The sequence below is a fragment of the Mesocricetus auratus genome, unplaced genomic scaffold, assembly GCF_017639785.1.
Source record: "Mesocricetus auratus isolate SY011 unplaced genomic scaffold, BCM_Maur_2.0 Super-Scaffold_100027, whole genome shotgun sequence".
Lineage (NCBI taxonomy): Eukaryota > Metazoa > Chordata > Mammalia > Rodentia > Cricetidae > Mesocricetus > Mesocricetus auratus.
In genome coordinates this window covers 5,176,875-5,203,042 of record NW_024429208.1, presented here as the reverse complement: position 1 = coordinate 5,203,042, position 26,168 = coordinate 5,176,875, and the positions used below count along the sequence as shown (strand labels likewise).

The 26,168-nt window shown below is 54.2% G+C and overlaps 2 protein-coding genes across 6 annotated transcripts in view; one reads left to right on the top strand and one right to left on the bottom strand.

The window, feature by feature from the left end:
• Window positions 1-1,329: 1,329 nt before the first annotated feature.
• On the top strand, window positions 1,330-17,447 carry Bnip5 (BCL2 interacting protein 5). Its single transcript, XM_013124358.3, has 12 exons — window positions 1,330-1,657; window positions 5,440-6,059; window positions 6,978-7,097; window positions 9,022-9,086; window positions 9,280-9,511; window positions 10,837-10,968; window positions 11,485-11,546; window positions 11,763-12,003; window positions 12,598-12,726; window positions 13,259-13,323; window positions 14,801-15,064; window positions 15,818-17,447. The coding sequence occupies exons 1-12, from the start codon at window positions 1,593-1,595 to the stop codon at window positions 15,851-15,853; spliced, it is 2,031 nt and encodes a 676-aa protein (XP_012979812.2). The 5' UTR covers window positions 1,330-1,592; the 3' UTR covers window positions 15,854-17,447.
• Pnpla1 (patatin like phospholipase domain containing 1) overlaps window positions 11,876-26,168 on the bottom strand; it is a 41,060-nt gene continuing 26,767 nt past the window's right edge. Inside the window, exons 8-10 of one of the 5 annotated variants that reach the window (XM_040732249.1) lie at window positions 24,241-24,363; window positions 23,618-23,747; window positions 22,191-22,709 (exon numbers count right to left, since the gene is read on the bottom strand). In XM_040732249.1, coding sequence (XP_040588183.1) covers window positions 22,686-22,709; window positions 23,618-23,747; window positions 24,241-24,363 — 277 coding nt within the window. In that variant the 3' untranslated portion in view covers window positions 22,191-22,685. Of the gene's footprint in view, window positions 12,059-22,190; window positions 22,710-22,821; window positions 23,106-23,617; window positions 23,748-24,240; window positions 24,364-26,168 lie in introns of those variants that run through there. The other 4 variants (XM_021235818.2, XM_040732250.1, XM_040732251.1 and 1 more) reach the window with 4 other exon arrangements.

Genomic DNA, 26,168 nt, shown 5'->3' with positions numbered 1-26,168 from the left:
GAACTCATAAACATCCTCCTGCCTCTGCCTTCCGTGTGCTGATAAAGGTATGTACCATCAAATACGGCTAAGACCAGTGTATGTTTAAAGCGCATAAAGTGTTTTGCTTACATGTATGTGTGTGTGCACATGCATGGTGTCAGTGAGGTCAAAAGAGGACATCCGATGCCTTGAACTGAATTATGGATGGTTTGTAAGTTACCATGTGGGTTCTGGGAACTAACCCAAGTCCTCTGTAAGAGCAGCTCTTAACCTTGGCGCCATCTCTCCAGTCTCCAGATCTATGGTTTTTAAAAAAATTTTTATTTTTAAATTTAAATTAGAAATAAGGTTGCTTCACATGTCAATCCCAGGTCCCACTCCCTTTCCCTCCCCTCCTCCCAAGCCCTCCCACCAACCTCCCAAAACCCCCTCATTTCCCAGGGAGAGTGAGGCCCTCCATGAGGGTGTCCATAGTCTGTCATTTCATCCAGGGCAGGACCTAGACCCTCCTCCAAGAGTCATTTTTTTTTGTTTTGTTTTGTTTTGTTTTGTTTTGTTTTTTATTTTCTGTGGCTTTGGAGGCTGTCCTGGAACTAGCTCTTGTAGACCAGGCTGGTCTCGAACTCACAGAGATCCGCCTGCCTCTGCCTCCCGAGTGCTGGGATTAAAGGCGTGCGCCAGCAACCCCTGGCAAGAGTCGTTTTTTTTTTTTTTTTTTTTCCAAAGGCAGGATAAAATAACAGGAAAGGGCCAGTTTTGGTCGGGCAGGACTTTTGTCTCAAAAAAAAAATCCAAACCAAATGACAACACATCACCACTGAGAAACTACTGGGAATTAACTGCTGGCTGCTGGGGTAGAGGGAGTCATTTTTCTGGGGGCAGTGCTGGTAGATTGTCCTTGGACACAGAGACAGCACTTAATTGGACTCGGAGCGGGAGGGTCACGGGTTGGTGGGGTCTGGAGGGGAGTGGAGGGGAGAGTCGGGCATGAACAGGATCAAGATGCACTGTGTCTATGCGTGAATTTGTCAAAGAATTAAATACAAATGTTAAAAGCAAAAACAAACAGAAAGCCCGTGGTGACCCCACTCTCCATAGAAGTGCCTGAACACACGGCTTCCGTCATCGGATGAAACACCACACGCATCTCCTCAACGGACTGCTCTTCTCTCTCCAGCGATCTTCAAGACAAGGCCAAGGGAGGCTGTGGAGGTGACACCACACAGGGCTTCCCATGAGGCTTCACTCTTAGTTTTGCGCACTGACCAGGCTGAAGCTGTTTTTGTCACGCTGGTTTCGTTCTGGGACTGAGGTATAATAAGGAAGTTGTCAACTGAAACTGCCCTTGTTTTCCTCTCTCTCTCCCGGGTAGTTAAACCAAGCTTCCTATCTCTGGCACGGCCCAGAGGAGCGGGAAGCAGGCTGGGCGGGCAGCAACAGGTGGAGCCTTTGGGCCGGCCCTGCCTCTGGTTGGCTACCTGTGAGTTCAGCTCCTGGGAAACAATGGTATATATAGCCCAGACGCTCTGAGCCCCTGTGAATATCGCCAGCCGCAATAGCAGCTTCGCTTTGGACCTGAACCTCAAAGGACTTCTACTTAACAGGGGGCAATGCCCCGCTCCAGCAATCCCAGCCCAGGGATGTCCCGGGACAGCAGCGACTTCTGTGGTCTGAGGTAGGTTGAACCTCTCCTTGTGAACCGGGGCAATGGGTGGGTATTTCAGGGACCCAAAAGGAACCCAAGTCCAGGCCTGGCTCTGCTTCTAGCTCACTGACCCTCCTAGGGTCTTTTTTTCTCGTTTTTAAAAGAGATGGAACAGCGTCCAGCAGGATGGCTCAATAGGTACAGGCACTTTCTTCCTGACCTCCGAGACTGGCGACCTGAGTTCAGTCCCCAGAACCACAGAAAGGAGGAGAGAAAGGATGACTCCTCTTACCTCCACACGTGTGTCATCATGGCACACACCCCCACACATACCTCACACTCCACATACGCATACACCACATTATACCACTCACATTATACCCCTGCACACCACACACACACACACACACACACACCACACTGGCATGCACACACACGAGCACATACATACACATGTACACACATACACATATGCTGGCATGTACACACACAGGCACATACATACACATGTACACACACACACCACTGGCATGCACACACACGAGCACATACAGACACATGTATACACACACACTGGTATGCACACACACGGGCACATACATACACATACACACACACACATGCATGTGTGCACACAGGAGCACATACACACACATGTAAGAAGAGAACCCAGATCAGTCTAGCGACCACAGCACTCTGTGGCTTCTTGGGGGTCACCGTGGACTTTGCCGTGTTCGGGGAAGGCACCTCTGGGACTGCAGAGGTCGAGGCCCGGGCAGGAAGGAGCCTCTGCCCACCTGCATCTGTCCCTGGCCTCCCACAATGCCTCAGTGTACAAGGACCAGCTGGGGCATCCAAGGTGTGCTCAGACGTGAGGGACCCATGGGCTGCCAACAGATGTGGGGTGACTGGGGGTCGCAGGCTGGAATAGCAAAGGGCTTGGTGGCTTTCTCTCATGGGGTGACCGGGGTCGCAGGCTGGAATAGTGAAGGGCTTGGTGGCTTTCTCTCAATTATGTAAAGGAAGACCACCACAGACTTGGGTTGAGCCCAAGGTGGCTGTCCCTTCTGACCTGGCCTCTGTGCAGGAAGGGGACCTGCCAGGATGGGTCTGGAGGATTCCCACACTACAGGGCAGTGGGCTCGGCACTTTTCAGGGCCTGTGCACTGTAAGAATCCAAGAAAGGCCCCATGAAAAAATGGCGACCTCGAACTGTCACTGCTTAACAAGTGAGACCAGGTGTGGCACAGGATGGACCCGGTGTTTCGGGAAAACAAGACCACCATGTCTCAGTTCCAGGCATGCCAGTGGAGGCTCGGGGGTCCCTGAGGAGCACGTCAGTGCCCAGCGTGTGGGAAGGCTGTGAAAGGGGCTGTGCCATTGCAGGATCTAGGATGACGGATTTGTATTTAGCCTCTCCTGACTTTCCCTGGGAAGGCTCCAGAGCCTGACTGACAGCTGTGGGTGGCATGGGCCCGTGAGAGACTGCGGAAGCTCAGCATAGCCATGGGCCACGGGGCTGCGAGGCCCACTCTGGGTTCCTAATCTCGTGTCTTGGGTGCATACGTCCATTGAGCACTCAGGCATGTTTAGATGTTGCTTGGTGTGGGAGTGAGAAGACGGGACTTGGAATGGGGTGAGCAGATAATCTGGCCCAGCTCTCTGCTCCCAGCACCGGGACTTTGACCATGTGTCCCCACGCCAGTCTGATTCATGAGGCACTGTCAGAGGCAATGAGATCACAGCGTGGAAGGGCTCACATGCGGAGTGTTTGTGTTCCACAAACACCCAGGGAACAGCAGGGAAGCCGCAGGCATTCCTTACGGATCTTAGAGAGGAGGCCGGCAGCAAGCTTGGCTGTGAGATTTTAGCCTCTTCTACTTGAAACAGAGACGGTGTTGGACATTCTGAGATAGGGCGGGCTGGCAGTGTGCCAGGTGTGTCCCCCTGAAGGCCTCCTGCAGTGTTTGTGAGGAATTGGTGTGTGTTGAGTGCCTGCAGGGGTGGTGGAGGGAGCACTTTGTTGCATGAGGGTAACAGGCCAGGTCAATGTAATGCTGAGGTCATAGTTCAGTCTAGAAAATGCACCACACACAGACTCGTGCTGGGGAAAACCATGCCAGCTTGGTGTGACTTCTCTGGTGCTTTGTGGCTGTGAAATGAGTCACTGGGCCGGGCGGTGTTGGCGCACGCCTTTAATCCCAGCACTAGGGAGGTAGAGGCAGGAGGATGTTTGTGAGTTCGAGGCCAGCCTGGTCTACAGAGTGAGTTCCAGGACAGCCTCTAAAACAATGCAGAGAAACCCTGTCTCGAAAACAAAATAATAAAATAAATAAATGAGTCACTGGAACCATTTTCTATCGTAGGCTTTGCGACCTGTGCATCACCCAGGCATGTCTGGCTAGGGTGGACTTTGTTCTGAAGGCTACTCTCAGTTAAGCAATAAATGTGTTTACACCAATGGCTGGGTTTCCACGCAATGTGGCTGGGTAGTTGCGGGCTCCTGGTCTGGGCCAGGGTGTGATTCCCCTACAATCAGGCCAGACATGGGAGGAGAGAGTCATTCCTCCTCGAGGACTCCCAGACGGGCAAAATTTCAGACTGAGAGCACCTAGAAAGACAGAGGCTGTGTAACACGGGGAGGTGGGCCACTGTCTTCTCAGGAAAACATGTCCACAGAGAAAGCCTCTCTAGGGTGACTGGCTCACCCACTCTGGCGAGCTACGCTCTCAGTCCCTGACCTCCATCTGGAGCAGTGCTTCTAGAACATTCCAAAAAAGGAGCAGGCAGAGGGGTTGGGAGGGGGGAAGTAGAGATGATCTGAGTTGGTTTGAGGCCACCTGGAAAGAGTTGCCAGGAGGCGGTCATGGGGTCAAAGGCCAGGACACCTTGGGCAGGGGGCTGTCAAGGAAGGAAGAGGGGTCAGTGGGCTTGAGGACCCCGGGGCTGCCCTTCCCTGGGGAACTCTGGAAGCATCGTGTGGGTGTGGTGAAGGCAGGGGAAAGAGGCTGAGCTCATCTCCACTGCTGGGGAAAACTGTTTCCATAGCAACCGGCCCTTTCTAAATATGGCTGCTCCTTCTTTTTATCTGGGCGGGGATTGCTCCAACTTGCTGTGTGTGGGATGGACCCCTGGGCCGCCCCACCTCAGGGAAGGGGAGGGGCCTGAGCTGAATATGGCGTCCTATGATGGACTGCTTCCGTGCTTTGGTCCTGGCTAACACAAGCCCTGACCACTGTTTGGTCAACACTTCTGGCTCAACTTCCTTGGATCTAATTAATACAGTCAGGCAGTCCAGTGGCCTGTACTGGCCTTTTCTTAAGCCCGCATGACTTCTGAGCATGATCAGTTTAAACACCAGAGCATTCCGTTCTAGATGTACGCTATGTCTGGCTCATGGCTGTAGGTTCAGCCCCAAGTGGGATTGCAGGTGGTAAAATCCAAAAGAAGTGAAAGGCCTCCTGACCAGAGTTGTTTCAGAGTCGCAAACCCAAATCTTCTGGGGAGAGAGGTGACCACAGCAGGGCTGGGTGACTCTGGCGGTGTCAGGCCAGCCGGCCGAGAATCTGATTCCATGTCCTTCTCTGGAAAACGGGGGTAGTGACCCCCTCCCTGTGAGGTGTCCAGGACTTTACACAAGACAAGCCTTGGAAAGCACCACCAGTAGAGAGGGCGGTGGGCATCACCAGGAGAGGGCGGTGGGCATCACCAGGACAGGGTGACATCATAGCGACGGAGGCACATGAGTGCCCGTGGGCATGGGTCAGTCTTTGGCTGAGCTCTCCTGAGGGAGCTGTTTGTTTTGGTTGTAGCCCAGTGGAGACCCCAAGGGGCCGGAGGAAGTCTCCTGCAGATAAGAGAGCCCAGTCCTTGGACCGGCAGGTTCCCAAGAAGGACTCTGAGTCCTTGAACTCCAAGTACCCCTCCGGGCCCACCTACAAGAAGGTGCTTCACCGGACAGCCAGCGATGGGGACAGAGGTCCTGGGAGCCCGACTCACTTTGCAGAGGCCCAGGGAGCTGTGGCCGCAGCCTTCCCTCTGGGAGAGGAGAGCGAATTTCTCCCCTGTGAGCTTGGGCCCCCAGAAGACACCAAGAAAGAGAAGCCCCGGAAGCAGACCCATCAGAGCTGGGCGAGTGTGCTGCTGAGTCTCTTTTTCCCAAGGACTGGTGTAGAGGAGCCCAGAGAAAAGGCCAGCAGGAAATCGAAAGGGAAAGGGCAGACCAGCAAGTTCCCAGAGGCGAGGGAGGAGCCAGGCCTCAGGAAGAAATCCCAGGAGAAGAGGACCAGCCACAAGAAACACGGCCACAGGAAGCCTGCTGCTGAGGAGGCCACAGGGCCCCAGAGCTCAGGGGCGGACGGCCAAGAAGACATACTGCCCGGCTTGGCTGCCTCGCGGTCCGAGGGAGTGGACCTGGGGCTGATCTGCAGGGGTGAGCAGACCCCATCGTCCCACCCCAAGGGCCAGGGTCTACTCAACGTCCTCAATCGAGATCAAGTGTGGACAGTGGGGGACATTTCTATGAGGTTGAACAGCTGAGGTCAACTCACCAGGGGTGCCACTATCCTTCATTCTGCGTGGCCTAGGGCCGGTGACTCCCTCCCTCTGGGCCTTAATGTGTCCCCCATCCACAAAAATAGATACAAGAGTTGCTGTCTCATGGGTCAACACAGCTCACACGAAAGCAAGTGTTTGGCGTGGGCACACGCACTAGCTGGTACAAGTGCGGGGAGATTTGGGGAGGGGCGGAAGTAGCTGGTACACACACACACACACACTCACACACTCACACACACACTCACACACGCACACACGCACACACACACTCACACACACACGCACACACACTCACACACACACACGCACACACACACTCACACACACACACTCACACACACACAGACACACACACGCACACACACACTCACACACACACACACGCACTCACACACACACACACACACACGCACGCTGGCCTATGGTGCCTGCCAGGTGTCTAGACCTTGCCCTACCAAGAACAAATCTGCTGGGATGGTTTCTGTAGTTGCCGCCTCCGGAGCCTTGGATTCCTCCGTGGTCAAAGGAGACAGCAGGCTTCCCTGTAGCTGGGGATGTGAAGGGAAGTCTCCTCCACTCCCAGAGGCCTCGGCTGTGTGCTGGAGGCTTCGGCGTAGCCATGCTCCGGGGAGAGCTGGTGGGAGGGGAACCCTGAGACACCCCCCTTCTCACCGGGAAATCCTGGCCTGTTTCTGATTTGGGCCTGTCCACTCTGTGGAATCCGAGATACCTGTGGGTTTAACAAGGTCAGAACAATGTCACTAACCCGGGCTTCTACTCATGTGACTTCCAGGGAGACCAGACCCTGAAGTTCTCCAGGCCTTGCCCGCCGAGGAAGGCCCTGCTGACTCCTCAGAGAGCTCTGCCCAAGGTGCAGGTCCCCCATGGGAAGAGGACCCCCAGAAGCCTGACCGTGAGTCCAAATGGCTAGGACCCTTCTTTCCTTGTGGGTAGGAGACTGCACCAGACCCAGGGTGACCACTGAGACCTCTCGGGGTGAGTCTCAACAGACACGCACATCTTTAGTGCCTATTCTGCCGCGTCTGGCACTGAGTACTTTTAGGAGAGTCTAACAGGAGGGAGGCAGGGGTACCAGAAAAGCTTCTGGAAGCACTCCTGCCTCCGTGTCAGTTGGAACATGCCTTGGCTTTCGATCTTTTCAAATGTATTTAAAAATACATGTAAGAGGGGCCAGGACTCAGTTAGTCGGTAGAGTAAGTGCCTGGCACACACACAGCTGGCATTAGACCCCCAGCATCACATAAATGGGGTGTGGTGGTGTACGCCTGTAATCCTAGCACTGGGGAGGCAGAGGCAGGAAGGCTACAAGTTCAAGCCTACCTAGCAGTAGTGGTACATGCCTTTAATCCCAGAACTCAAGAGGTTTGAGGCCATCCAGGCCTACAAAGCAAGTTACAGGACAGCCAGGGGATACACAGAGAAACCTAGTCTCAACAAAACACAAAACAAAGTTCAAGGTCTTCTGTAGGAGGCCACTTACCATTTATCTGTTTATCATCCATCCATCATCCACCTATGAATCATCTAATCAATCACCTATCGAATCTATCTTATCTATATCACCTACCACCTGTCTATCGAGTAGGCACTGGTGGTATAGTTGGGCAGGGACTTTGCTTAGCGTGTAAGAGGCCTTGGGCTTGAATAAATAAAACAGATACGAGGAAAAATGGAAAGAAGCATCCAGTGGCCACAGCTAGTAGCAGTCAGACTGCTTCGAAGAATTTTCTCTCTGAGCACGGGGAGTAAGAAGACATTTCAGCTCTGTGGACTTAAACAGTAGTACACCCAGCCTCACACGCACTCAGGACACCTTCACCGCTCCTGACCAATCCCAACACTCCCGCTTCCTCTAACTCTCTAAAAAGCCAGGCCACGCAGGGGATAGAAAGGAATTTCCGTGGCCAGTTTGTAAGGTACTCACTTTGTGGTTCCCTCACTGTGGACTGTGTCAGGAAACTGGAAGCCGGGGGTACTGCTGGGTGAGGGAGCTGGAGTTGAGGGACAGAAACCCTGCAGCCAGCCCTGGCACAGAGACTCTCCTGAGCACGCCACCCAAGGACAGGCTCTCCTGCGTGAGTGGCGGTGGGGACGGCTGTGTGGTGGGTCCTCTCTGAGCCTCAGGCTGTGGGGCTGCCCTTTCTGCAGATCCCCTGGGAATTACATAGGCTGGAAGACGTGGGGGGTCATCCTTGGGAAATGTTTCCAAGTCCTGGTCCTTGTTTGATGTCCGGACAGCCCCCGAGAGAGACAGGGTGGAGATTCTGGCCCATATTTCACAGGGACAGCTCTAAAGACCCAGAGAGGTAAAGATACATGCTTAACCACCACCAACCCCAACGCTGATGCTCACAGATCTCTGTAGGCCAGTTAGCAGGGCAGGCTGGATTCCCAGACACCTGGCCTTATATCCCTGCATAAAATGTCATGCTTTGGGCTGTCCCACCAAGGCTGATGACCTGAGTTCGATTCCTGGGACCCACATAATAGAAGGAGGGAACTGAATTCCAAAGGTTGTCCTCTAACCTCTACCCTAATAAATAGAATTTAGAAGTTAATTTAAAAACAACTTAAGTCATACTTTGGCTACAAAACAACAACAACAACAAAAAATGCTTCCATGTGACTCTGCCAGTTCTCACTCAAGACAGCCCTGGGTGGGCAGTGTATGGTGGGCAGTGTATGGTAGTGTAAGGTGGGTAGTGGGGGAGGCTTCTCCCTTAGCCACCTCCCAGGAGCTGTCATGGATCCCGAGGGAACCAGCCGGGCCGGCCACATTAGGACTAGATCCAAATACTGTCGGTGTTCTCTTGCAGAGGATGAAGTCATCTGGAAGATTGTGGAATTACTCAAGAATGCCGGGGACCATTTGGAGGAGCAGGTGAGGCACTGGCATCAGAGAGGACCTGCAGGGCTGCCGCAGCTCAGGGTTCGAGCCCCACCTTCCCTGCCCAGCTCGCCCCACTCTCCAATTCCTGAGGCCACCTCCCACTCTGGGCTGTCCCTGCCTGGGGCTGCCTTGAGGGCTTCCTCAAGGTCAGGGGCCTGACTGTGTTCTCTCTCCTCCCCCACAGCAAGTCCCTCAGCTGGACTTGGCTCCTCAAAGAACAACGCCGCCCTCGAGGAAGAAATCCCAGGAGAAGAAGTCCAGCCTGAAGAAAGCCTTGTCCCTCAAGAAGCCTGCCTCCGAGGAACCCAAGAGAGGGGGTGCAGCCACTGCCGTTGGCCCAGAAACGCGGCCCAAGAGGCCTGGCTACCTACCCCTGTGCATTAGTGGCCATCGGCCTTCTGTCTCCAGCAGCCATGGTGAGCAGGCTCTGGCAGTCGCCATAGCAACCGCAGCTTCTCTCCAGCTCGGGAGTCTTCCCAGGGCTGGGATTGGCCAGCTTCGTTCTGATGTCCACACTAGGCCTTGAGCAGTGTGGAGGGGGTTGGGGATGGAGAGGGACCGGAAGCCGGGCGCCTCCCCGTGGCCTCACCTGGGTGCGGGCAGCACATCTCAGCCCTTGAGGCTACTGTGTACAGGGTCCTTGCCGGCTCCGGGCAGAACCAGAGACAGGGGCTCTGGTTCCCAGACACAGTTTTCATTTCTCTTAATATGTGTGGATGTTTTGCCTGGGTACCATGCACATGTCTGGTGTGTGTCGACCAGAGGTGAGAATCAGATCCCCTAGGCTGGAGTTACAGATGCTTCTGAGTCGCCATGTGGGCACTGGGAGTCAAACCCGCGTCCTCTGCAAAGAGCACCCGGTGCTCTTAGCCCCTGAGAACTCTTCACACGCACCCCCGTTTTGCTGTTATTTTGGTTTTTCGGGGTGTTGCTTTTTGCTGTTGTTGCTTGTACGTTTTTGGGTTTGTTGTTTGTCTGAGACAGAGTCTCACGGAGCCCAGGCTGCTCTCAAACTCCTTCGTGTAGCCAGATGTCCTTGAACATTCTAAAGGCTAGGGTTATTGGCTTGCGCACCACCGCCTGTGTTCTGTGGCGCTAGGACTAGGACCCAGGGCCTTGTGCCTGCCGGGCAAACAGTCTACCAGTGAGGCGCCCCAAGCCCTCCTGGTTTCTATCTCTCTGCCATCTTACCTCTGACTCAGATCGCTCCCTGTATCTCAGTTTGCCTTAGAGGTGAGGAAGCTGGGTGCAGGGGTGAAGTTAGGTAATCACGTGGCTCATCAAAGCTCTACAGCCAGAGGAATGGGAGAAGGGCTGGTCACATGGGTTTTTCCTGGGCCTCAGGGCGGACGGGAGCAGGCCTCACGGGACACCACGGCCAGGGGGAGTTTCTGGCTTAGAGAGGAAGGGTTTGGGCTCATAAGAGGATGGATTCTCATGCCGGACAGTTTAGGCCATGGAGTCAGGCATCCTCTGTCCCCTAGTGGGCCATCCCAAGCGGTGGCTAGGTCGGCACCCCATGGAAAGGGGAAGCAGCGGAGAACAGAGGCAAAGGAGTTCCCGGGGCTGGAGAAGGCCTGATCTGGCCCCCAGCAGAGCCCCAGACCTGGCACAGTCCCAAAGCTCACCGAACCCAACAGAGGAGGAGGGCAGGGCAAGCTGGCACCCACCTGGGCTCAGAGCTTAGGGGCTGCGTGTGGCTGAGACAGGGCACTCACTACTGCACCCTTCTGTTTCCCAGACTCGGAGGAGCCCGGATCCCAGCAGGTCCTGTCCGTAGCCGGTGGGTGCCCACATTCCTCTGAGCTCCACACCCCAGCCGAATGTCAGGGACCAGCGGAGAGGACGCCGGGGGACAAAGCCTGGGAATCCCGTTAGTACCTGGCCCCTCAGAGACCCCACTCAAAGACTGCCATTTGAAGGAAGAGAAACCGAGGCAGAGAGAGGGAGGCCGAGGCCTGTTCCAGCCTCCCTTTGGGAAGTCACAGGCTGTGGAGACAGCATATGGGCCCGGAGCACACTTTATCCGCTAGCCTCAGTTTCCTCATTTTGCAAGGGTGGTCCTTGCTGGAGGTCTTGACTAAGCCTTAGTCTGTGAAGCAGGGGAGAGTGGGGGGGGGGGCAGGTGTTGTCAGATACTGTGTGCTGTGTTGCTGTTAGGTGACCGGCTTGGTTGGCCAGGCCTGGATGTGAAATATTTATTGTCAGGTCTACACATCTGGAGACATCTGGGGGGCGGGGGGAGCTGGGGAGACAGCAGACAGTATGAGGGCCTCCTAGGCACGAGGGCCCAAGTTTGCACTCCAGAGAAGGAGCAGAAGGCCGGGGTGTGCCCCCTAGAAAGCGAGTGCTGGCCCTGGCGCTTTGTGAGGAACCCTGTCTTCCCTAGGAGAATTCAGGCGGAAGATCCTGGCCCTGCTCCGAAGCTCAGAGGAAGAGAGAGGAGAACAGGTGAGGACCCCGCCCCGGCTGGCCCGCTCTTCCGGGAACCCCACCCTTCTCACCCCCTTGCTTTATTCTAAACTCTGTGCTGCCCCCCCCCAGACCACTCTCCCCAGCACCCAGCGCCGCCACCCTCCTGCTGGGCTACGCCGCCTAGGCCATGGCTCACCTTTGACCTGCTCAAGGTCAGGGGCCCTGCCTCAGTTTCTCTCTTCTTCCCCATAGCAAGCTCAGGTCCAGGAGGCAGAGGAGGCTGGAGAAAACCCCGCCCCCGCCCGCAAGGGGAAGAAGGCCAACCTCCGGCGCACCTTTTCCCTCAGGAAACACGGCTCCAGGGATTCCAAGAGAACAGAGGCGTCTTCGGGGACTCCGGGTGCTGCCAGCCCGGAGGCCCGGCCACCCAAGAGGCACGGCTTCCTGCCCACGTGCGTCGGTGGCCACAGAGCTTCCATCCCCAGCGGCCCAGGTGAGCAGGCCTGGTGTTGCCATGGTGACTTCAAGTCTTGATGGATGCGGGCTGTCTGTCGTGGGAAGAGTGGAGAGGCAAAGGGGTCAGTTTTCAGCGGGACACCCACCAAAAAGCTCAGAGTTCCCTCTTTTTAAAAAACGAGGGCGTCGCTAGATCTGTGGTTGTGTGCTATATGTCACCAGGGAACACTCACAGAAACAGACCAGGGGACTGTTGGAAGGGGACTGCACTAAGCCAGGGGACCACTGGCGTGCGGTGATAACTGGTACTCAACGCGGCGCCTGCTGTATATGCCCCTAACACGGCACTACCTCATTAACACGGGCGGGCTGTCTCACCATCCCCTTTTGACAGCAGGGGAAGGTGAAGCTCTGACTGACCAGGCTGAGCCTTGCACCTCTAAAGGGAGGGTGGTTTTGCTGGGTGGGAGGCGTGGGCATGTCCAGTGTGCTTGTCACGCTGGAGACTGTGAGGAAGCAGAGGGACAGAGAGGAAACACTTGAGATCCCCTCAGACGTAGGGCGGGGCCAGGACCTCCCCGAGGACTGAGACAGAGGCCAAACTCATCTATGTTTCTGCCACCACATGCAGAAGACCCGGCGTTCCAGAAGCTGGAGGCTACAGGAGGGGAACCATCCGGGACCCCAGAAGAGTCTTTACAGGCAGGAAGCCACCACGTACCAGATGAGCAGCCTCTGCCAGAGAGAGCCTGGGAATCTAGTCAGTATACCCTGCCCCCAAGGGACAGCTTCTGTCCGCTCTTAGGCTCAGGAGGGAATGCTCCTAGGAGTGGAGAAGGCAGCTGAACCCCGCCCCAGGAGACCCCCACAGTGGGGACCGACATCATCTGTGTGCTCTTCAGACTGGGGAAGGGTCCAGACGGGGTTTGGGGGACATTAGCCCATTTCACTGATGTAAGTGGTTCCACCCTGGTCTATTCGAGCTGCCAATGGTTTCTATCGACCTCTCTGGGAGTTTCCAGCACACTTTAGTGAACCTGGCCCCAACCAGTACCAAGGGGCTGGTAACCCAGCTGAGTGGCCCTCCTGTTGTGGCAGCACCGGTGGCTGGCCACTCTGAGTGCAAGTGTCCCCAAAAGTGTCCCCATTCCTAACATTAGGAGCCCTCAGTTGGCGTCTGACAGGTGGAGAGGACACTCAGTCTTTATTTGGGCGGCTATGCTGCTGTGGCGGTCTGTCAGGGACGCCGGGTGCCACTTGGGACAGCTTCTCACCCTCCCTTCTCCCCTCAGAGGAATCCGTCATCCGTAAGTTGGTAGAAGGTCTCCAAGAGGTGGACAGTGACCTGGGGAGGCAGGTGAGTACCGCTCTAACTCCCCAGGTGGGTACAGGGGTTCCGCTCTAACTCCCCAGGTGGGTACAGGAGTTCCAGCACCCTCCTCTGAGACCCGGGTTCTAGCTCCCCCCCCCTTCTGAGCGACCTTGGACGTGTCCCTTAACCCCTCTGAGCCTCGGTTCCCTCTTTTGCAAAATAGGGGTAGTCCCCACTTGACCTAACAGTGCCTCTGTAGAGAACCCCTAACACAGGGCCAGGTGAAGAGAACGCTAGTTTAACACAGTAGGACGCAGGCAGGCTAGGGAGATGGCTCAGCAGGTAAGAGAGCTTTCTGTACAAGTCAGAGCCTGAATTCAAATCCTAAGCACACATGTATACAAAGGGTTAGCCCAGAGATGTATGGGCGCAGGAGAGGGGGGCGACAGGAGGATGCTGGGGTTCAATGGCTGCCAGCCTCCCTCCAGGGTCAGTGAGAGATCCTGTCTCAAGCGGATAAGTAAGGAAGAGTTCTAAAGCAGGAGGACATCCAATACCCTCTGGCCTCTATGTACATGTGTGCATACATCACACACACACACACACACACACACACACACACACACACACACACACACACACACACACACCCCAGAATGTTCGATGGCTCCCCAGACCAAATCCCCAGCACTCCAAGACCTTGCACCCTCCAAGCCTTCAGATCCTGTTGCAAGGACACTGAGCTCTTGCAGCCGTGCCTGGGAGCAGCTCAGCTGGATCCAGTTCCTTCAGGCTTGTAGCTCACCTGTCCCCACCCAGGCTCCTGCCCATGAGAGACAGGCAGGTCCCCTGTGAGGGGGTGAAAGCGCCTCAGCTTTCCACTTGCCAGCCCCTGGACACGTGCATCTTACCACCCATCCACCCGGAGTTCCCACACCATGTGCGGTAGGGAAAATCAACACTGTGCGTTCCCGAGAGCAGCCTCCACCATGGCTGCTGGGAGTGAGAGAGTGAAGACCACAGCCCTCCCTAAGATGCATCCACACACCCCGCTGTCCGGGCCGCCTGGTCCCAGGTCCTTACCCCCCCTCATTGTGCCAGGATCCCAAACCACATGCCATCCAAGTCTTTGGGGCCACCCCGGGAGACCCCCCAGTTGCTCATATCCCTTCCAGATATGAGAAGGGAACTGACCAGAAGGACTTTAGAGTTGGGCTAAGAAGCCATTAAACGTTCTGCACAAACTATCTGGCTCCTACCCCTAACCATTTTGGAGAGGGCATCTGGTCTTCTCCGTTTCTGTAGCCAGACAGAGGTCAGCGCGGTGTGCTGTGTGCAGACTCACGCCTGTCTGTGTGTTCAGTTTTTGCTTTGCCCCGTAGCTGAGCCACACGTGTATGAGTGCCAGTGGGTGGCGGAGGGACGTAATGGGGGAGGGGAGCTCACGACGGATTCTGGGGGGCAGGCTCTGGGGTGGGAGGGACTCCACCGTCAGCACCGACCGCTTCCACTTTTGTTCCAGATCCGGAAGTACCCCAGCTTCAAGAAGTTTTTTAATGGGTTCTCAGATGCCTCCCTCAGGAAGCTGGTGGCCACCCTGGACAGACAGAGGGCCCGCCTCTCAGAGGAAGACAGGAGCCCTGCCAGCAGACCGCCGCCGTGCGCCTTCGGCTCGCTGAACAAGTTTTCGGTCAACCACAGCTGCGCCATCTGCACCCTCATGCAGTCCAGAGGCCAGTACAAGGGACACAGTTATGCCCACTTCCTGTCCAGGAAGGCCCAGCAGGTGAGACCTAAGGGGAGGGACGCCTCGGTGGGGGGGGACACAAGGGACAGCAAGAGTTATGGTGGCGTCTTCTGGCTTTTCTGCTATGCTCAGTTAGACTTTAAAACTGTCCTTTAAAATTGCACCTATTTGGTGCGTGCGTGCATGCGTGTGTGTGTGTGCGTGCGTGTGTGTGCGTGCGTGCGTGTGCGTGCGTGTGTGCGTGCATGCGTGCGTGTGTGCGTGCATGCGTGTGTGTGCGTGCATGCATTCGTGCGTGTGCGTGCGTGTGTGTGTGCGTGTGCGTGCACGTGTGTGTGTGCGCGTGCGTGCGTGCGTGCCCTAGCACACGTGTGGAGGTCAGAGGGCGGCTTGTAGGAGTTGGCGCTCTCCTACCACGTGGTTCAGGCTTAGAGGCAAAATGCCTTTACCCGCTGAGCCGCCGGCCCCCCAGTCAGAATCCGCAGGCTTCACTTCAGACTTGCTACCTCCTCGCAAACTTCCGAGACGATCTAAACCACGATGACAGAATTTAGTGGCAGTCACACGTCAAAGGGCTGGCAGCCGAGGCAGGTGGAGCCGGTGGTCCCTGGAGGCCACCAGGAGGGGCCAGGTGCAGTTTGGATGGCCAAGCTTTGGAGGCTGTAGCCGAAGAGGAAGGACTTGGGAGAGCTGCCTGGGGCGGGGCGGGGCTGCCAAGGCTAAGTGCACAGCCTTGCTGTTCTGTTCGCACAGTGGGACCTGCTGACCTGCTGTGGCTTCTCCCCCTCCCAGGACATCACGAGCCTGGCTGGCCAGAGTCCAGACTGAAGGCCCAACCTCGCACCCGAGTTCTTTCGGACAAGTTAAGCACCGGCAGGATGGACCAGTGCTTCCCGAACACGCCTGGAGAATGGACAAGGATGCCCTGCATAGTCGGCGCTGTCTGAGAATGAGTTCCCTCCTGGAGGCTAGGCCCAGGGGGTGGGCCCTGGGTTAGGGTTAGGAGAGCAGGCTTTACCCACTGAATCGAGGAGAGGCCTCAACTGTGCACGCCACCATCGTGAAGGAGGCCAACTGACTGACCTCTGCCTGGTCCAGCTTCCAATGAGTCTTAGCTGGGGGTGTGTGTGGTTATAGGTCAGAGGTCAACCTCAGGTGCCAGATTTCAGTTCCATCTGCCTTGTTTTCCTGAGACAGAATCTGTCACTGACCTGGGCCTCGCCTAGTGGGTTTGTATAATGCTGAGAGCCCCAGGGATCCGCCTGGTTCCACCTCTCCAGTGCTGACATCACAACCAGGTGCCACCACACCCCATGAACGAGAGTTGTGATGACACGCTCCCATGACCTAGGACACGCAGCCTTGCTCCTGTCCTGTGTGTTGTGGACAGGAACCAAGCTCCCAGCTGGTGAAGTGTCCCGAGATGGCCCTCTGGTGGCCGAGTCTATTCATACAACTATGAGGTATGGGTGCAAATGGCTCTGCCTTCCACCCAGCTGGCCAGTGACTCAGATAGGGCCACTGACTCCCTGGGCCGTCAGCAGGAAGGTGTGGCCGTGGGCATGAAAGCCTGGATGGCAGACACAGTCTTGTTAGCCTTGGAGACTATCTGGGGGCGCATCGGGTTCATGGGAGAGTGAGGGGAGGGAGGCCTGGGCTCAGGTGGGGCCAGCCTCAAGCCTAAAATGGTCCATTTTTTTTTATTGCTTCAAGGTGTTTTTCTTGGTATTCAGTGGCCTCTTCATAGATTTATTTTGGGCAGTATTCAGGGATGCCACTGATGTGCAAGAACTAAGTTTTGAAACGAGGGTCAGGAACCTTTAGTACATCATTTGTTTTTCTTTTTTTTATTATTTTTATTCACCTCATATAGTCCAGGCTGGTCTTGAACTTCTGGTAATTCTTCTCTGCCTAACAATAGTTGGGATTACAGGTGTGTGCCACCATATCGAACTATACACAGTTTCTTCTATTTATGCAAAGATTTTGTTTTTATTTAAGTTATGTATATGTGGGTTTGTGCACATGAGTGCAGTGCTCACAGAGGCCAGAAGAGGGCACTGTATCTCACAAAGCAGCTCATGTTCAGTCATTTCTCCAAACCTTGGACATACTTTTTTTTTCTTTTGATTTATTTATTTATGTATACTGTGTTCTCCCTGCATATTCATATGCAGGGCACAAGATCTCATTATAGATGGTTGTTAGCCATCATGTGGTTGCTGGGAATTGAACTCAGGACCTCTGGGAGAGCCACTAAGTACTCTTAACTGCTGAGACATCTCTCCAGCCCTAGATAGTTTCTTATCAGCAGTGATGACCTTCTGGGTAGCAGAGTATTTGGTATGAGTGCCCAATGCTGGGATCCAAGTCTTACTTTTGTACAGTGTTGTTTGAGCCAATAAAGATGCTGACTTTCTCAGACTGTGATCTGGATCTTTCCAGGGAAGCTAGAGGACAGTTCCCTTGCCCTACGCAGTGGAAACAAAATGGTTGCTCCCTGTCCCATCCAGTAGAGGCAAGATGGCCACCGCCCTGTCCCATCCAGTAGAGGCAAGATGGCCACCACCCTGTCCCATCCAGTAGAGGCAAGATGGCCACCACCCTGTCCCATCCAGTAGAGACAAGATGGCCACCACCCTGTCCCATCCAGTAGAGACAAGATGGCCACCACCCTGTCCCATCCAGGACAACCAGAGTCTGCTTGACTGGGGGGGGGGGCAGCCTTGCTGTCCCTGCCCTGGGTTCTCTCTGGATGTTTCTCAGGTGGTTTATCCTTGAGGTGACACCGTGCTGACACAGTTGACAAAGAGGTCACAGGCTGGGTGGTCAGGAGCCCCCGGCTACATATCTGCAATACTGGGAACAAGACATTGACCTGGTGACTGTGGCCACAACCCTGTGAATGTCAAGGTAACAGGTACAGAGAGACTGGGCCAGCCAGCTCTCTCTCCTTTTTAGTGACGGCACAGAGGTGGATGGAGCAAGGAGGCTATCCTCTGCTATGTGTCTGAGTGAACGCATGAGGACATGGCTGACAAGAGAGAACCGCCCGGGGCATCTGAAAGAGTCCAGAGTAGGCTGGGCATGAGCCCAGGGGCAGGGTCGAGAGAGGGAGGGAAGGGGGGCATCCGGTCAAGCGAGGAGCCACGGACTAAGAGGCCAAGAGAGAGCATATGGACCGAGAAGAACCAAAATGGCTGGGTTGTATAGGAACCAGAGAAGCTGGGGGTTGGGGATTAGGGGGGTGAGCTGAGTGCCTGGAGAGGGACCATGGGAAGGTCGCTGGGATGACTCTGTCAGGTCGTGTGGGTAGAGACTGAGGGAAGTCTCCACTTTGATATGCTAAGCAGGCACCTCAGTTAGCTACCTGTCCCTGGCTTCTTTGAGACCCAACACTACCCAGTATGAGCTGGGCTACAAAATAAATCCAGTCACTGAGCAGGCTGAAGGACCAGGTGTGCTGGCCCATGCCTTTAATCCCAGCACTTGGGCTACGGAGGCAGGAGGATCTCTGTGAGTTCGAGGCCAGCCTGGTCAACAGAGCGAGTTCTGGGACATTTAGACCTGTTACACAGGGAAACCCTGTCTCAAAAACCAGAAACCAAAACAAAGCAAACTACAAAAAAAGAAAACAAAGGGAAGAAGAGATTAAAAGGGACTAAGTCAGCAGAGTTAGCAAGTGAGAATACAGGCTGCCCAGCAAATCTGAAGTTAAACCTCCAAGTTCCAGCCTCGGTGTTGTCTCGGGGTTCTGGCCAGACAGCAAGCAGGTAGGGCTGACTGAAAGGAGCTCGCCAGCTCTTTATTCTTCTAAGAAAAGTTGTCCCCCCTAAAGTTCTCCCTTCAAAACTTTTCTCCAAAAGTTCTCAGATTCCACAAGGTTCCCAGTTTATAGCCCACACAGACACACAGTTAGCAGTTCTCAGCAATATCAAGGACACCAGGCATGCATATCTCAGGCCAGGATTGCAGGTACGATCTGACAAAATGGTCAGATCAGAGGGGACGTGGCTTGTAAGCATCTGGGCACGGCTTACGAGGTGGCGAGGGTTAAGGGCTATGATTTCTAAGGAGGGAGAAGGGTGTTAGCCTGTAAAGCTATGCTTGTGTGGTTAATTAAGCTAGACGTTTGTAACTGGCAAACGCAGAAAAAGAGGAACGCTGTAGCTCTATGCTTTCTATGCACTGAGTTTTGCTTTCCGTTTCCGAGAACAGAGTCACGGAACTTAGGGAGGAGAAAGGGTGCCATTTGATCCACATTAGCATTTTTGCCCAACATCAGTTGATTAAAGGGAGCTTCTCAGCGCTATACCAAAGGGAAAAGCTAAGGCTGTGTAATGCTGAGACTCTTACTGCTGACTCCCCAGTGAGGAGGAATTCCTTTCTCTGGGACCTATTTGAGAACACAAAAGCACCCAGTATAAATTCTATATGTCAAGATTATACAGCCAAAGGAAGTCATCCTCCTGACTTCCCACAGATGTATGGACCCAATAGAGGGACTATTTTCACGAGATAAACGCACACAAGCAGCGGGAGTCATCCACAGCCATTCTTAGGGAAGAGATGACGTGGCCCCACAACCTTCCCAGGTCGGCCTGTTGAGTGTTAGTTATCCTGCTGCATTCCTCATGGCCCTTGACAGAATTTCAGGCAAATGACTGTAATTTTGGGCGCTCAATGCTCCGTGTTTACCAGAGATTTCCAGTCATGAGGCATCCTGTGTTTCATCTGCCAATCCTGGAACTAGTACAAAGATCTCTCTTCATTAACTCGAAACAGGAGAAATTAACACAAGCCAAGAGAATCTACAAGGGGCTCGGGACCCTTGGGACAACGGTGACGTTGGAAGCATCTAGGCTTCATACACTGGCTGTGAGGGAAGACAGTTAATGGGTGCCGCGTCCCCCTGTGCCAGGGAATTGGCATTTCTGGGCTGAGACGGATTCTCCTGCTGATGAAGGTCCTCACGCTTAGATGGAAGCTGTGCCTTGGGGACTGCGGCCATGCCAACCTCCAGGTCTTGCCTCTCCTGGCTTATAGCACTGGATCGCCGGGATAGCCCTGTCAGTCACCAAGGATCTTGATTTTATTTTGGCAGTGGGTGGTAAGGAGGCTATCCCGTTTGAGACAGAGTCTTATGTAGCCCAAGCAAGTCCCTAACTCACTGTGTAGCCTTGGATGACCTTAACTCCTGCTCCTTAGATTTGAGTCACCACCTCCCTCTCCCTAGCCTTTCAAAGCGCTCATTTTGTTCCCTGAAACCACCATTAAGTTTAGGCTCCTCCAAGGCCTCCTTGCCTCGGGGTCCCTTTCTGTGCTTACATTTATCCCCCGGCCCTCAGTGGCCAAGTCCAGCCTGGGCTCTAGCTTTTGCATTTGAGTATTTGTTAAGCAAATGCTACTGGAGCCTGTGGGTAGCCCGGGCCTCCTGGCTGGGGTGGTTTCCTTTTTAGGGAGCTGCTGCGGGCACATCTGCTGGACAGGCTGGGAATGTGGAGACTTAACAGCGAGATCCCCATCCTCCAAATCCTAGCCAGAGCGACCACCTTGCAGCAAGCCGCAGGACAGTTTTTCTTCACAGCAGACGTTAGCAAACCAAGCCGTCCTTCCTACGCTCAGTGTTTGCAGAGACCAAGGGGTTCAGAGAAGGGCAAGTGTGGGGTGCAGGCCAGCCAGGACCCCAACCTGCCCAGAGCCTGGTGCATCTGTGCTCCACGTCAGCTGAGCCTGGGGGGCTCTGGATGGCTTCAACCCGAGGCAGTGCTTGTTAGGTCTCAAACCCAGACAAAGAAAGGGCTGGGAAGCCTATTAAAGTACCAAAGCAGACCTGGTCACCAGGACCTCCTAGCTCATTCCCTACAGGCTCCTCCTGGCTAGCGTACCCCACCCCTTACCCTGAAAGCCCCAGTCCAGGGGTTGGGCTGCCCTTCCCCATATAATCCAACCATTTGGGCTTCCTGGTCTTTTCACCCTTTTACCCCTTGGCCTCCTTGCCTCTTGGCTCCTGGCACCCCTACCCGCCCCCACCTCCTCTCATGTTCAGATGCCCCTGCCCCTGTTTTTGTGAGGGCTATTTTCAAGTATAAATTACCATGCTTAATTGGTCAACAAAAGGAAAATACCTCTAACCTGTAAGTCCCACTTGCCCAAGGACAGAAACACTTCCTGAAATGCTGGGGGCTGCTGTTCATGTAAGATAACAAGCCATGTGTTTTCTCTTCTGTCAACAAGCCTGGTTGCCCCAACTGTACAGGATGTGCTGGGTCACACACGTAGGTGGGAGGTGCTTAGGCAGGAGAACGTCATGATACATGCTTGCCCCTGATAGGATGAAGGAAGCACATACACTTGTGGGCTTTGCCCCTATACGCACTGGACTAAGGCAATCCATGGCCATTCTGTGGAAAGCCCAGGTATGGACCTGGCCAGTGTCCATCATTGTGACCTGCTTTTAATAAAGCTTCCTTCAAGTTTAGCTCAACTGTGGCCGGGGTCTCATTCTTGCCTGGGTTGACAAGAGCCATAGACAACAGAGGCTTGGCTGGTGCCCTCTGGAGGGCAGCTCCCCGAGGAACCCTTCTCTCAACTCATCGGGCAGCTCCCCGAGGAACCCTTCTCTCAACTCATCGGGCAGCTCCCCGAGTAACCCTTCTCTCAACTCATCGGGCAGCTCCCCGAGGAACCCTTCTCTCAACTCATCGGGCAGCTCCCCGAGGAACCCTTCTCTCAACTCATCGGGCAGCTCCCCGAGTAACCCTTCTCTCAACTCATCGGGCAGCTCCCCGAGGAACCCTTCTCTCAACTCATCGGGCAGCTCCCCGAGTAACCCTTCTCTCAACTCATCGGGCAGCTCCCCGAGGAACCCTTCTCTCAACTCATCGGGCAGCTCCCCGAGGAACCCTTCTCTCAACTCATCGGGCAGCTCCCCGAGTAACCCTTCTCTCAACTCATCGGGCAGCTCCCCGAGGAACCCTTCTCTCAACTCATCGGGCAGCTCCCCGAGTAACCCTTCTCTCAACTCATCGGGCAGCTCCCCGAGGAACCCTTCTCTCAACTCATCGGGCAGCTCCCCGAGGAACCCTTCTCTCAACTCATCGGGCAGCTCCCCGAGGAACCCTTCTCTCAACTCATCTCTACCCTCAAGAACTTGAACAAGCAATTTTGGGGGTGCTGTCCCATGCCAGCTTGAGAGCAGATGTTTAATTTCACATGTCCCCCAAAGTGTCACCCAATGAGACTGAAGATGTCTTCCTTGAGATTACTGTCACAGCTGCGTGAATGACGTTTTTCCCTCACTGGGGCTGAGGGAAGGGACATTTTTGGTCCTTGACTGAGAAAGCCCATGGCTGCTGGTCTGCATGGCTGAGCTGTAGAGTTCCAGGGAGAGGGAGTTGAAAAAAATCCTGAAACCCAGAGCGCTGGTCAGGTCCTTCTCTTGGGGATCCCAGGAAACAGCTTCAGAAGGGTTCCAGCGATTATAAACAGAGACTCTGTTGGGCAGGAGGTGCGTCAGACAAGCACACACACACTGGGGGAGCAGACCTTCTGCAGTGCTGGATAGCCAAGGCTACCCCCTGGTCCCGACTGGCAGCCTTGGGTGTGGGTGGAAGGCTGGACCCAGGCTCCGGGTCACTGGGGTCTCTCCTGATTCAGTCTAGGAGTTCTGTACACCCACTCCCTAAGAAAGGACAAAGAGTTGTCATTCTGAGTGCCCCTACCTAGGACATCCTGAAGTTAGTTCCACCCAGACGTTCCCTCTGTTTCACTAGACCAAAACCACGGATCTGGGATTGTCCCAAAAGCCAGTTTAGGGGTTCACTTTATTATCCCAGACCCCTTAGCTGCTTTGCCAAGGGGAGTCCCAGGGAGGAAGTGATTAAAAAGGTGTTTGAAATGCTATTCCATCTACAAAAGATGAGTTGATACTTGTTTTCCAGGGAGGTGGGGGTGGTCTCCAGGCTGCTCAGTTCAGTGTGTGGTTAGCGTGCTATGCCAGGTACAGATGCAGGTGGGTCATAGACACATGGGTTCAGTTTGAAGGTTATCTGTGCGCTTCTCTTCAGCTCTCTTCATTCTATTTATGTATGTACGGATTTATTTTTTGAGACAGGATCTTGCTACATAGCCCTGACTGTCTTGGAACTTGACATGCAGACCAGGCTGACCTCGGACTCACAGAAATCCACCTGCCTCTGCTTCCCGGGTGCTGGGATTAAAAGTGTGTGTTACCACCTCCTCCAGCATCCGCTGACCCCTCCTGCCTCTCTCTGAGTCTCTTTCTCTCTCTCTCCTTTTTTTTTTTTTTTTTTGGTTTTTAAGATAGGGTCTCACTATGCTGGCCTTGAACTCACTCTGTAGACCAGCCTGGCCTTGAACTCACAGAGATCCAACCTGCTTCTGCTTCCCAAGTGCTGGGATTAAATGTGAGCACCACACCTGGCTCCCAGATGTCCTTTGATTACACAATACACTAGAGCTGATGATGGCTTTCAGGAAGGAAGGACGGAAAAGAAGCCAGAGGACATGCTCAGGATGGAGCCGGAGACGCAGGGTCACCGTTGGGGGACACCCAGAGGGATTCCATACCTCAGAGCAGCTGAATTCTTGGATCCGGTTGGGATGAGGCTTGTAGGTGACCCAAACTGTCTTAGAAGTGGAGAGGACAGGAAAGTCCAGTGGGCAAGGAGCAGGCCTGGGTTCCAGAAGCCAAGGACACATGTGGGGGGAACCAGGATCAGCTAGCGTTCCAAACCCCGCTTTCACCTGCTGTGGGCCCCTGAGGAGCCGCTTGCCCTCTCTGGAAAATGGCTGGGCGGCGGCTCCTGATACCCTCACTCCCTTGTTCTCTTACTCTCTTCCTTGTTTCTCCTTCTCTTTATCCTCTCTGTTTGGCAGCCCCACCTCTCCTCTTTCCTGCCTTGATAGCGGCCGTTCAGCTCTTTATTAGACCAATCAGGTGTTTTAGGCAGGCAAAGAACCACAGCTTCACGGAGTTAAACAAATGTGGCATAAACAAAAGTCACACACTTGAAAATAATATTCTAACACACACACACACACACACACACACACACACACACACACACACACACCTGTTTTGCAGGTCAGAAAACGGAGACTCAGAGAGCCCAGATGTCCTAACCGCAAGCGCTGAGCTTGCAGGCAGATCAGGACTCCCCGTCCATCAACCACGAGTGTTAGACACTTACTGCGGTTTGCTAGTTGTCTTCTTGGACCGAAGGTTTCTCTGGAAACAGTCTCTGGTCGAATTTGTCTTCTGTTTCTTCTTGAACTTCTTGTTTGCTCTGTTTGAATCCACAGCAGGACAGTCCCTGGGCAAAGAACCAAGGAGGTTCAGGCTATGGCCTGAACAGTGTCTGCCACCAGCAGTGTCCTGGCCCAGCTCAGGACACCCAGTGGTACTGGCCAAGGTTGGAGTTCCCCAGCAACATTTCTTTCTTTTTTTCTTTTTTGATGTGGGAAGTCCTGTGATTATGTCAATAAAGCACTGTTGGGCCAATAGGAATCTAGATAGGTGGGACTAGGAGTCCAGGAGAACTCTGGGAAGGAGAAACACAGAGAGTCAAGATGTAACGCCATGGGGTAGGAAGCCCGGAAAGTTCTCCGGTAAAAGAAATACTTAGATTAACAATTATGGGGTAATTACTTAAATCAGAGCTAGCCAGTAAGAAACAAGCAAGGCCAACAGCTTCATAATTAATATAGACTCCTGTGTGTTTATTTGGGGACTACAACGCTGGCAGGGTAAAACCAAAGCGGCTGGCAGAGGAAAAGGTTTCTCTTTACACTTTTTCTTTTTGTTTTTTTAGAGACAGGGTTTCTCTGTGGCTTTGGAGGCTGTCCTGGAACTAGCTCTTGTAGACCAGGCTGGTCTCAAACACGCAGAGATCCGCCTGCCTCTGCCTCCCAAGTGCTGGGATTAAAGCCCAGCAAACATTCCTGATTATTGTTAACTATTTATCTGGGCGGCACCAGGCCAAGGAGACAAAGCCCAACCTTTTACCTACTGAACGTAGATACGAAGAGGTTAAAGTCACACAAACATAATAATACTGTCAAAGGTTTTTAAAGATTTTTTTTAAACGTATGTGTGTCCTTATGTAAGTATACATTCATGGAGACAAAAGAAGACATCAGATCCCTTGGAGATGGAGCTACAGGCTGCTGTGAGCTGCCCAATGTGGGTGCTGGGATCTGAACTTGGATCAGGTTCTCCCTAAGAACAGTTTGTATCCTTAACCACTGAGCCATCTCTCCAGCCACACCCCCCTTCCCCCTCCCCCCTTCCCCCAGCTGTAGAGTTAGAATCACACGCAGTGGGGGAATGCAGGACATCTTGATAAACAGGATGCGGAGGCAGGCAGGGCTGCCAGCCCACGGCTAGCCAGGGCTACGGAGTGAGACCCAGATGCAACGATAGAATAAAAGGACAGATGGTTTCCACGCTGCTTTTCTAAAAGAAAGGGGAGGTGGGTGCCTTTCACTGGTCAATCCAGCTGTCACCTGTGGAGGGCCCTGAATAAGGACAGCTTAGTGACAGCCATCTTAATATCCCCACTGCACTCTTAGAGACTGACACGCGGTTAGGTGTCCAGTTCTGTGTCCGCTTGCTTTCCAGGCCTGCGCTCCAGGCTCCCCAGCTGCAGACATGGCTCCCTGACACACACCCTGCCAAGGAGAACTTCTGCCCCCCCCCCGCCCTTCAGCCGCCGACCTACTTAAGCCCTGTTGGTGCTTTTAATAAACGAGACTTGATCAGAATCCTGCCTCGTCTCCGTCTCTTCCGTCTCTCGTCCCCTCATTCTCACATTCTCACTCCCTCCCCTAGGGAGTGACTGACCCCCCCATCCCCCCAGGTCGGGGAGTGGGAGGGGGCAGTTACCCAATCAGCAAGGGAGCCTGGGAAATGTAGTTCCCAGGGATCTTTAAGAACTACAGATCGCTAGGCCTGTCCTGCCTGCAGAGATATTGGAAAGTGTGGGTTTCACAACCCAGACAGCTGAGGCACTCTCTCTCCGTGTGAGGGTGTGGTAAACACCCTGACCACGGCAACCTAAGGCAGGAAGGGTGTATTTGGCTCACAGTTCCAGGTCACCGTCCATCACTGAGAGGAAGT

What these genes read in the sequence shown, in the direction of transcription:
- Bnip5 (XM_013124358.3), top strand. Translation starts at nt 1,593, where the DNA reads ATGCCCCGCTCCAGCAATCCCAGCCCAGGGATGTCCCGGGACAGCAGC. An exon ending in GGACCCCCAGAAGCCTGACC is followed by an intron (nt 7,098 to 9,021) that starts GTGAGTCCAAAT and finishes GTTCTCTTGCAG; the next exon opens with AGGATGAAGTCATCTGGAAG. An exon ending in AGAGAGAGCCTGGGAATCTA is followed by an intron (nt 12,727 to 13,258) that starts GTCAGTATACCC and finishes TTCTCCCCTCAG; the next exon opens with AGGAATCCGTCATCCGTAAG.